Source organism: Doryrhamphus excisus, linkage group LG18, assembly GCF_037039965.1.
Source record: "Doryrhamphus excisus strain RoL-2023G ecotype Guam linkage group LG18, RoL_Dexc_Guam_v1.1, whole genome shotgun sequence".
NCBI classification, from domain to species: domain Eukaryota; kingdom Metazoa; phylum Chordata; class Actinopteri; order Syngnathiformes; family Syngnathidae; genus Doryrhamphus; species Doryrhamphus excisus.
The window spans coordinates 3045818-3057419 of NC_136374.1; the positions used below are offsets into that span (position 1 = coordinate 3045818).

The 11602-nt window shown below is 32.2% G+C and overlaps 1 protein-coding gene across 2 annotated transcripts; it reads left to right on the forward strand.

Annotated features, from left to right (window-relative positions):
- The first annotated feature begins 931 nt into the window (after positions 1-931).
- slc25a34 (solute carrier family 25 member 34) lies at positions 932-10769 on the forward strand. 2 transcript variants are annotated; one of them, XM_058055799.2, is made up of 7 exons: positions 1004-1037; positions 3156-3192; positions 3309-3819; positions 5978-6043; positions 8089-8241; positions 8342-8476; positions 9896-10769. In XM_058055799.2, exons 3-7 carry the CDS (start codon positions 3379-3381, stop codon positions 10073-10075), a joined length of 975 nt encoding a protein of 324 aa, XP_057911782.2. In that variant the 5' UTR covers positions 1004-1037; positions 3156-3192; positions 3309-3378; the 3' UTR covers positions 10076-10769. The 2 variants fall into 2 exon arrangements, with proteins under 2 accessions (XP_057911780.2, XP_057911782.2); XM_058055797.2 differs by having other exon boundaries at positions 932-1037; positions 3156-3819.
- The last annotated feature ends 833 nt before the right edge of the window (positions 10770-11602 follow it).

The following is an 11602-nucleotide window of genomic DNA, read 5'->3' on the forward strand; positions in this document are numbered from 1 at the left end:
GTTAAAGGTTAAATAACTGTTAATAGTTATCCTTCCTATCCGTGTGGAAGTGGTAAGTTTTCGGCGATTTAAGTTGAAAGGAAATAACTTGAAGGCTACCGTTTAGGTGGCTAGCTCTCTAGTTTGCGAGTTAGCATGTGTCTCAAGACCCTGCAGTTGCGCAATATGTTGTAAATAAAAAGAGTATAAATGTGACTATAGTCGTGTTTTGTCATGTCTACAGGGCTCTAATAATGCTTTGTTCATTTTAATATGAAAAAAATCATTTGTCTACCCACCAACTATATGTGCTTTCTTAAGTTTTTATTTTTTGCCGTTTTATTATTATTATTATATTTATTTATTTATTACTGATTGATTGATTTTCTTTATTCTTAATTTGTTTATTTATTTTTCATCTTATTTTGTGTAGAAAAATAGAAATTAAGATATTTGAGAACAGTGGAATGTTTTATCAGAGCTTTTATTGTAGAAAATTGGAACCAAAGCGAAGTTTTTAAAATGTTTTTGTTTTTAATAAATGCGTTTTTTTTTTGTTTTTTTTAAAACCTGATGCGACCCAGTCTGACCCAGACCCTAGCTCCAGTGGCCCCCAAGTAAATTGAGTTTGAGACCCCTGCAGTAGAGTATATATTTTAAGCATTGTGAAACATCGCCCTCTAGCGGCTAAAAATATACACACTATTAAATGCATGAGTTCTCGTAACATTTTAGCAAAATGTCCATATATTTTATTAATATATTATAAATGTATAATAAGCCTTTGTGTTTTAATAATATTTTGCTGTGGCTTATTAGATCGACTCACACCCCCACTCTGGACCAACAGTAACCTTTTACCCAGAGAGGGCGGGGCGGTCGAGTTGTAGCGGCCAGCCGAATGATTGCTTCCCATTGGTGGGACTGGTGAGGTGGCGGGCAGGACTGCGTTCCTATTGGTCGCTGCAAAGGGGCAGTGGGCGGGGCCACTGACAATGACTGTGGAGGTGGCCGGCCACATGTTTACATTGCAGAGGAAGAATGGCCGTGATCTCCAAGTAAGCATTGAGAGGAGTGCATTTTATTCTACAACTGCTTTTTAACTGCTTGTTTGCTAGTTTCAATGACGATTTAATGCTAATGCCGTTTCATTGTTGACCCCAAAATTACTTTTTGCTTATTTTTTAAAGTTAATGATGAAACTTGGCTAGGATTTATGTTTATTTATTTAGAATTATTTCATTGCAAGGCGTTTAGAAGGGACCAATTTGACCCAATTGACTCAATTGTAAGGCCTTATTTTTTTAATAGATTACCATAATCCTTACATATTGTGTTGCTTTTCCTATAAAACCTAATATGTACTATCACAAATTTTCCACTTCCCATCCGAAATATCCTACTTTTCCCATTATAAAAAAATCAGGCGTTCATACATATATAAAAATAAAGAAAATCCACTTTTATTAAAGAGGCAACTAAGGGCAAAAAAAAAATGCAGTTTCATCAGAATTCAGCAAGGTTGTAGTAAAATTGTAAAATGGATGGATTGGAACCACTAAATCAAAATAAATGGATAGGTGCAGATTCTGGAAGAACTAGAACGCTTTCTGTGCTAGCTGCTCTATAGGAGTCATAACGCTAGGAGTGTCATGAGGCACCCAGCTCACGAGACGAGATGATACACGACCTTGGGTCCACGATGCCAGATTCGATTTTAGCAAGTACAAAATAAAAATATATTTTTTTATTTAACTGAGTCACAAAACAGAAGGTGCGTTTTGAAATGTTTACCGTCCCACAAATTGACACTAAAGTCAATATTATTGTGCTAACATCATGCTATATAATAATTGGTCGTCTTTCACTGTTGTGGAATTGGGAGTTTCTCAAAGGCAAGTCTGTCAAATGTTTGCAGCATTTCTGGAAATGCTGCCTTTTCAACTGTATTAAAGAACACGATTAGACACATGCAATCCAGAAAATTATATGTAAATGTTACACTTAGGGGGGAAAAGTATATATATATATAATTTTTTTGGGGGGGGCAAATATATGAAACATTACAGTGCATTTCTTACATGAATGAAAATATAACTTTCCATTATTTACATTTGTATTCAACTATCTGATCACAGGAGTAGGCTGAAGCAAAAGCTTATAAATGCCTACCCCTTTTTGCATGTTCATGCCACATCATTATTGTAATATTATTATTGTTATTATCATGATCATTATTATCATTATTGTTATAATCTTTATCATTATTACCATTATTATTGGTATTATTATCACCATTATTATAATCATCATTAATATTACCATTTACATCATTATAGTTGTAACAATTTTTGGGGATTTTTTTTAATTTTAATTTTAATTTTAATTTTAATTTTAATTTTAATTTTAATTTTAATTTTAATTTTAATTTTAATTTTAATTTTAATTTTAATTTTAATTTTAATTTTAATTTTTTTTTGTTTATTTATTTTAATTTTTATTTTAATTTTAATTTTAATTTTTATTTTTATTTTTATTTTTATTTTTATTTTTATTTTTATTTTTATTTTAATTTTAATTTTAATTTTAATTTTAATTTTTATTTTTATTTTTATTTTTATTTTTATTTTTATTTTACTCTACTTTACTTTACTTTACTTTACATTACTTTTTATTTTTATTTTTTTTTATTTTTTAATGTTTTAATTTTTAATTTTTAATTTTTAATTTTTAATTTTTAATTTTTAATTTTTAATTTTTAATTTTTAATTTTTAATTTTTAATTTTTAATTTTTAATTTTTGTATTTTTTATTTTTGTATTTTTTATTTTTTTATTTTTTTATTTTTTTATTTTTTTATTTTTTTATTTTTTTATTTTTTTATTTTTTTATTTTTTTATTTTTTTATTTTTTTACTTTACTTTACTTTACTTTACTTTACTTTACTTTACTTTACTTTACTTTACTTTACTTTACTTTACTTTACTTTACTTTACTTTACTTTACTTTACTTTACTTTACTTTACTTTACTTTACTTTACTTTACTTTACTTTACTTTACTTTACTTTTATCTTATTATTTATCTTATTATTATTTAATGATGATCTAAATTCTTGTTGTATTTTTGTCCATGACTGAAGCCTGGAGAGAATAAAAAGCAGACGTTGTCTTGCAGATGATGCCTGCGTTGATCGAGGAAGAGGAAGACGAAGGTAAAAGGCGCTCCGGAGACGAAGCAGGCTGTCATGTGACACGTCAGCCATGCAAAGAGATTGACGGCATTCCTGTCAGCTTTCCCGCCATACAAACAACACTTCCTTATCTCCAGGAGGACAAAGTGTGACCCGTGTGAGATGACAACAAGTCCTCTCCTGATTTCTTAGGCCTTCCGAACCAACATGGCCTCCACGGTGTCGCCCGTACCTGGCAGCATTTTCGCCCCGCCGTCGCCGACGCCGCCCCGTCCGGTTGTGTGGCCTCCTCTGGACTTCGCCCTGGGTGCCTTGGCTTGCTGCGCCGCCTGCGTCTTCACCAACCCTCTGGAGGTGGTGAAGACGCGTCTGCAGCTTCAGGGCGAGCTGCGGGCCCGGGGAACCTACCAGAGGCACTACCGCGGGGTCCTCCAGGCTCTTTGGGTGGTGGGGCGCACCGACGGGGTCCGGGGTCTGCAGAAGGGGCTCTCGGTGGGGTTGGTCTATCAGGGGGTGATGAACGGGGTGAGGCTGGGCTCCTATTCTTACTGTGAAGCTCTGGGCGTCACCTCATACCACGGAGGAAGTGTTCTATCGGGGGCTGGGGCCGGGGCCCTGGGGGCTTTTATTGCGTCTCCGGCTTACCTGGTAAGTTATCTCTTCCCTCGGTTCTTTAGTGTACTTATCAGACGCTGTACACATGCAATACCTAATAACAATTGCATAACAGTCATCTACTTTATTATCATAATAACTAAAATGACATCTTTTTCTCATAATATCTTGGCTTATTCTTCTAAAAGTATGCATTTTTTCCTCATAATATTATGACTTTATTTTCCTTTTTGACAACCAAATTTTCTTAATTTTTTTGTTTTGGTTTCTCATAATATTACAACTATATCTAAAAATGACATGTTTTTCTTATTATTATGATTTTTATTATTTATGATTTTTCTCCTAATATCATATAAAAGTATGCATTTTTTCCTCATAATATTATGACTTTATTCTCCTTTTTGACAACCAAATTTTCTTAATTTTTTTGTTTTGGTTTCTCATAATATTACAACTATATCTAAAAATGACATGTTTTTCTTATTATTATGATTTTTATTATTTATGATTTTTCTCCTAATATCATATAAAAGTATGCCTTTTTTCCTCATAATATTATGACTTTATTTTCCTTTTTGACAACCAAATTTTCCAAAATTCTTTGTTTTGGTTTCTCATAATATTACAACTATATCTAAAAATGACATGTTTTTCTTATTATTATGATTTTTATTATTTATGATTTTTCTCCTAATATCATATAAAAGTATGCATTTTTTTCCTCATAATATTATGACTATTCTCCTTTTTGACAACCAAATTTTCTTAATTTTTTTGTTTTGGTTTCTCATAATATTACAACTATATCTAAAAATGACATGTTTTTCTTATTATTATGATTTTTATTATTTATGATTTTTCTCCTAATATCATATAAAAGTATGCCTTTTTTCCTCATAATATTATGACTTTATTTTCCTTTTTGACAACCAAATTTTCCAAAATTCTTTGTTTTGGTTTCTCATAATATTACAGCTATATCTAAAAATGACATGTTTTTCTTATTATTATGATTTTTATTATTTATTATTTTTCTCCTAATATCATATAAAAGTATGCCTTTTTTCCTCATAATATTATGACTTTATTCTCCTTTTTGACAACCAAATTTTCCAAAATTCTTTGTTTTGGTTTCTCATAATATTACAAATTAAAATAAATGTAAAAAATGTATTTAACATTTCAACTATATGCATCTAAAAATGACATGATTTCCTATTATTATGATTTTATTCCTATAAAAGTGTTTTCTTGCAAGATGAGCATATTTTTCTTGTAATATTCTCATAATATTATGACTTTATTCTCCTTTTTGACAACCAAATTTTCCAAAATTCTTTGTTTTGGTTTCTCATAATATTATAGATTGAAATAAATGTAAAAAAATGTATTTAACATTTCAACTATATGCATCTAAAAATGACATGTTTTTCTATTATTATGATTTTATTCTTGTTTTCTTGCAAGATGAGCATATTTTTCTTGTAATATTATGATACTATTCTCCTGAAATCATAACTTTTTCCCCAACCTTGTTTTCTAAAATTTGCCATTTTTTAAAATATTCCTACTACCAAGAAAAATACCATCAGTTTGGTTTAATATTTCTACTTTTACGCTTCTATAAATTCCGTGTTTGTAAAAAACATTTTTTTGTAAAAAAAAAAAATTTGTATCATATTTTAAGTTTTTCACAAACTAATTTTCCAAAAACTGCAATTTGTTTTTTGTTTTGTTTGTTTCTTATATTATTTGTTTAATATTGGGATTTTATTCCTAATATTTCATTTTTATCTTTGTAAAATTACTGCTGTTTAAAAATATTTTCTGGTGTATTATTTGCTTAGTATTTTTGTGTAATTGTTTTTTTTACAACATGCTAATAAAAAAATAGCTGCGGGTTATAAATGGCCCCCCTCAGGCCGCCGCATTTGGTACGTCCCCTTGTCAGGACACCACACATGGCAATTGTGTAGCATAATTACATGCTTTTAACTGTTGGGAAAATGATTTTTATATTTTTTTACACTAGCCATCTAGCTATTGTTTGTAAAAATGTGGCCAAAAAGTTGAGAAAAGTGACTCAAATTGACTCTATTTTAGTAATATGGTATTTATGTAAGTGATATAGTTTGCGTGTAGTTTTAAACTTCATTTGCTGACATTCCCAATCTTGTGTGATTGACAGGTGAAAACGCATCTGCAGGCTCAAACAGTGGAAGCTATAGCAGTGGGCCATCAGCATAACCATCTGGTAAGACCGGTGGGCCTCCATTACGTTTTTATCGGCACATGGTATCACCAGTACAGTAATAATAACAATAAAAGTGATTTCTATTAGGATATTTTATATAGTGTACTGTAGTATACTGTATATATTTTGGGCATATGCTGTCTTTAAAGGGGACCTATTAAGCTTTTTTTCCACTTTTCTAACCTAAAAATAGTTATAATGTTGTATTCTGGTGTTAAACCATGCCAAAGTTTCAGATAATGAGGTTCACGTATTTGGAAGTAAACACTGAAAAATGTTTGGGATGGCTCAAAACGCTCGGTTTTCTAAGGGCGATGCAAAACTGTTCCTTTGTGATGTCACAGAGGAGCGGTGTTCCTTATATGGGCGTGGCTGTAGACGCGATACACTCTCTGGTTACCAAACAAGCTCAGGCAGAAGTTGTTGGATTTGGTGATTCCCAGCAAGAGAAAATGATTTGCATCTTTCAACGGCATTTCACACGGGACCGTTTTTGTGAACATAAAATTAAAATTAAAATTAAAATTAAAATTAAAATTAAAATTAAAATTAAAATTAAAATTAAAATTAAAATTAAAATTAAAAAATTATAATTTGTATAATAATTATAATAATTATTATTATTGATAATAATTATTATAGTAATAATAGTAATAATAATAATTAATAATAATAATTATTATTATTATTACTATTATTATTATTATTATTATTATAATTATAATAATATATAATAATAATTATTATTATTATTACTACTATTATTATATAATTATATAACCATAATATAATAATAATAATAATAATAATAATAATAATAATAATAATAATAATAATAATAATAATAATAATAATAATAATAATTGTTATTGTTATTGTTATTATTATTATTATTATTACTATTATTATTATATAATAATATAATAATAATATATAATTATTATTATTATATTATATATTACATATTATATATTATATTATTATATATTATTATTATATTTCACGTTCATGTTCATGTATTATTATTATTATAGTATAAAATTAAAATAAAATAAAAAAAAAATAATAATAATTATTATTATTATTATAGTAATAATAGTAATAATAATAATTAATAATAATAATAATAATAATTATTATTATTATTATTATTATTATTGTTATTATTATTATTATTATTATTATTATTATTATATTATATTATTATTATTATATTATTATTATTATTATTATATTATTATAATTATAATATAATTATAATAATATATAATAATAATAATAATAATAATAATAATAATTGTTATTATTATTATTATTATTATAATATATAATAATTATTATTATTATATATTATATATTACATATTATATATTATATTATTATATATTATATTTCACGTTCATGTTCATGTATTGTATTATAGTATATAATAATAATAATAATAATAATAATAATAATAATAATAATAATAATAATAATAATAATAATAATAATAATAATAATAATAATAATAATAATAACCGGAGTACCTGGCATGCACAGGGAGAACATGCAAGCTCCACACAGATGGCCGAGGGTGGAATTGAACCCTGGTCTCCTAGCTTTGAGGTCTGCGCGCTAACCACTCGTCCACCGTGCCGCCCGTGACAGAAACACTGCTCTTTTTAAGGATCTGCTGTCAAAATACTTTTCAAAGATCCGACATGATCCATGATCCATCTGCTGTTTTTAAGGACTAACATGTCAGAAATCTTCAATATAAGAAGAGTCTTTTGCTACAAAAATTGCTTATCAAAGATTCCCAAGCGCTCTTGTTTTGAAGCGGACTCTGCAAAAGCCAAAAAGAGTCTTTTATGGAAGAGGAATGCCGTGCTGTTTTTAGGAATCTATGACAAAAGATCCTTTGTATGACAGGAAGGTTTTGCTGTTTTTGGAATCCACTGCTTTTATGCACAAAAGTAATTTTGCTATAAGATGCAGCCAACCATCATCTAGGAATGTAGAACATACCGGAAGTATTTGATGCTGGTTTTGTGACATTCCAGGGCGTGTACGATGCCTTTGTTAGCATCTACAGAAAAGAAGGCTTCATCGGACTGTGGAGGGGCGTGAACGGAGCCGTGCCTCGAGTCATGGTCGGCTCAGCTGCCCAACTGGCAACCTTCACCTCGGCCAAGGAGCGGGTGTCACATTCCCAGGTAGGCGTGGTGGGGGGGCTTAACGGCGGCCATTTTTGGAGTGCACGTGTCAGAGCAGCTGCCGTCGATCTTCCTCCCTCCCTCTCTTTGCCCCTTGCAGTGGTTTAGCCACGGCAGCTGGCTCACGGCTTTGATAGCGGCCAGCATCAGCGGGGTCGCCGTGGCCGTCACCATGACACCCTTTGACGTCGTCAGCACACGACTCTACAATCAGCCGGTTGATGAGCTTCACCGGGTGGGTGTGGCAATTCCTTGCTGTCATGACTGCATTTCTTTTTGGCTTTTTCCTACATACAAGTGTAAAAAGAAGTTAACCACCGTATAATTCAGTAAAAAATAATAACTAAATGAGGCGGAAAGTGGTATCCTTCATGTATCGGCATTTTAAAATGGCCATACAAGTGTAAAAAGAAGCTAACCACCATATAATTCAGTAAAAAATAAGAACTAAATGAGGCGAAAAGTGGTATCCTTCATGTATCAGCGTCTTGAAATGGCTATACAAGTGTAAAAAGAAGTATAATTCAGCACAAATAATAACTAAATGTGGCGGAAAGTGGTATCCTTCATGTATCGGCATTTTGAAATGACCATACAAGTGTAAAAAGAAGTTAACCGCCGTATAATTCAGTAAAAAATAATAACTAAATGAGGCGGAAAGTGCTATCCTTCATGTATCAGCGATTTCAAAATGGCCATAAAAGTGTAAAAAGAAGTATAATTCAGCACAAATAATAACTAAATGAGGCGGAAAGTGGTATCCTTCATGTATCGGCATTTCAAAATGGCCATACAAGTGTAAAAAGAAGTATAATGCAGCAAAATAATCACTAAATGAGGCGGAAAATTGTATCCTTCATGTATCGGCATTTTGAAATGACCATACAAGTGTAAAAAGAAGCTAACCACCATATAATTCAGTAAAAAATAAGAACTAAATGAGGCGGAAAGTAGTATCCTTCATGTATCAGCGTCTTGAAATGACTATACAAGTGTAAAAAGAAGCTAACCACCATATAATTCAGTAAAAAATAAGAACTAAATGAGGAGGAAAGTGGTATCCTTCATGTATCTTGGATTTGAAATGGCCATACAAGTGTAAAAAGAAGTATAATTCAGCACAAATAATAACAAAATGAGGCGGAAAGTGGTATCCTTCATGTATCGGCGTCTTGAAATGACCATACAAGTGTAAAAAGAAGCTAACCACCATATAATTCAGTAAAAAATAATAACTAAATGAGGCGGAAAGTGGTATCCTTCATGTATCAGCGATTTGAAATGACCATACAAGTGTAAAAAGAAGTTAACCGCCATATAATTCAGTAAAAAATAATAACTAAATGAGGCGGAAAGTGGTATCCTTCATGTATCAGCGATTTCAAAATGGCCATAAAAGTGTAAAAAGAAGTATAATTCAGCACAAATAATAACTAAATGAGGCGGAAAGTGGTATCCTTCATGTATCGGCATTTTGAAATGGCCATACAAGTGTAAAAAGAAGTTAACCACCATATAATTCAGTAAAAAATAATAACTAAATGAGGCGGAAAGTGGTATCCTTCATGTATCGGCATTTCCTGTTTACCATCAGCTTTGACCTCCACTGTGCTCAGACAAAAACTTGTGCTGGTTCTCTGGATGTTCCTCTCAGGGCCGCCTCTACAGCGGCTTTTGGGACTGTCTGCTGAAGGTGTGCCAAGCTGAGGGTCTGCTGGGTCTGTACAAAGGCATGGGCCCCGTGTTCCTGCGCTTGGCCCCGCACACGGTTCTCAGCATGCTCTTCTGGGACGTGATGAGGCAACAGGCCATGGAGGGCAAGCAGGCGGGCTGAATGGATGCTGTAGAAGACGACGTCTTCACTGAACTTTCTTGACCAAGAGTGGATGCTGTGGGGTTTCAGAAGCTTCAATCAAATGCATGAAGTGTGATCATTTTACTGTATAGTTCCAATTGTCTATTTATTAGCAATAACTTTCATGTGTGCCTGGATGACGACAAACATATCTTCCTTTGCAGTGGTGAGGAACTTGCACTATCCCAGTTGTCTTCATACACCCTGGACTGGTGGCCAGCCAATCACAGGGCACATATAGACAAACAACCATTCACACTCACATTCATACCTATGGACAATTTGGAGTCGCCAATTAGAATTAACCTAGCATGTTTTTGGAATGTGGGAAGAAACCGGAGTACCCGGAGAAAACCCAGAACATGCAAACTCCACACAGAGATGGCCGTGGGTGGAATTGAACTTGGGTTTCCTAGCTGTGAGACCTAACCACTCGACTACCGTGCAGCCCTTTTGAAGTGGTTCATTTATTCATTTTCTACCGCTTATCCTCATGAGGGTCGTGGCCATGCTGGAGCCTATCCCAGTTGTCTTCATACACCCTGGACTGGTGGCCAGCCAATCACAGGGCACATATAGACAAACAACCATTCACACTCACATTCATACCTATGGACAATTTGGAGTCGCTAATTAGAATTAACCTAGCATGTTTTTGGAATGTGGGAGGAAACCGGAGAAAACCCATGCATGCATGGGGAGAACATGCAAACGGAATTGAACTCGGGTTTCCTAGCTGTGAGACCTAACCACTCGTCCACCGTACAGCCATTTTGTAGTGGTTTTCATGACAAATAATGGTTGGATGCAATACTAAGTAGAGGGGCTGCACGGCGGTCGAGTGGTTAGCGCACAGACCTCACAGCTAGGAGACAAGAGTTCAATTCCACCCTCAGCCATCTCTGTGTGGAGTTTGCATGTTCTCCCCGTGCATGCGTGGGCTTTCTCCGGTTTCCTCCCACATTCCAAAAACATGCTAGGTTAATTAGCCACTCCAAATTGTCCATAGGTATGAATGTGAGTGTGAATGGTTGTTTGCAAGCACGAGACATCAGCGATATCACTGATTAAACTTCAGGCTGGTACCTATCCATTATCAATATTTTGTGCAAATTCACATAATGTGTGTGTAAATTTGAATTAATAAATATTAGATTTAATAAATTCATAATCTATTCAATTTTTTTTATTTTAAACCGTGACGTATGCTTAGATAGTTGTGTGATATACAATATAGCCAAGCTAACAACAGCAAAAAGATGTGTATGTGAAAATGTTATTTTAAACAATAATAAAATAAAACAAATGATTAATTATTACAAAATTATGACAAAGTGAAAGCTTAATTTGCATAATTAGCAAATGACTCCGTTTTAAATGTGGTCATTGTTTCAACAGACAAACGTTTCCAGTGCATCAAATGACTGAAATATCAAAAGTATCAATATTTTGATTTGATAATCGATTTTAGAACATAACGAGCTGGTATCGGAAGTATCGATATTT

What these genes read in the sequence shown, in the direction of transcription:
- slc25a34 (XM_058055797.2), top strand. Translation starts at nt 3,379, where the DNA reads ATGGCCTCCACGGTGTCGCCCGTACCTGGCAGCATTTTCGCCCCGCCG. An exon ending in AGCGGGTGTCACATTCCCAG is followed by an intron (nt 8,242 to 8,341) that starts GTAGGCGTGGTG and finishes TGCCCCTTGCAG; the next exon opens with TGGTTTAGCCACGGCAGCTG. An exon ending in CGGTTGATGAGCTTCACCGG is followed by an intron (nt 8,477 to 9,895) that starts GTGGGTGTGGCA and finishes TGTTCCTCTCAG; the next exon opens with GGCCGCCTCTACAGCGGCTT.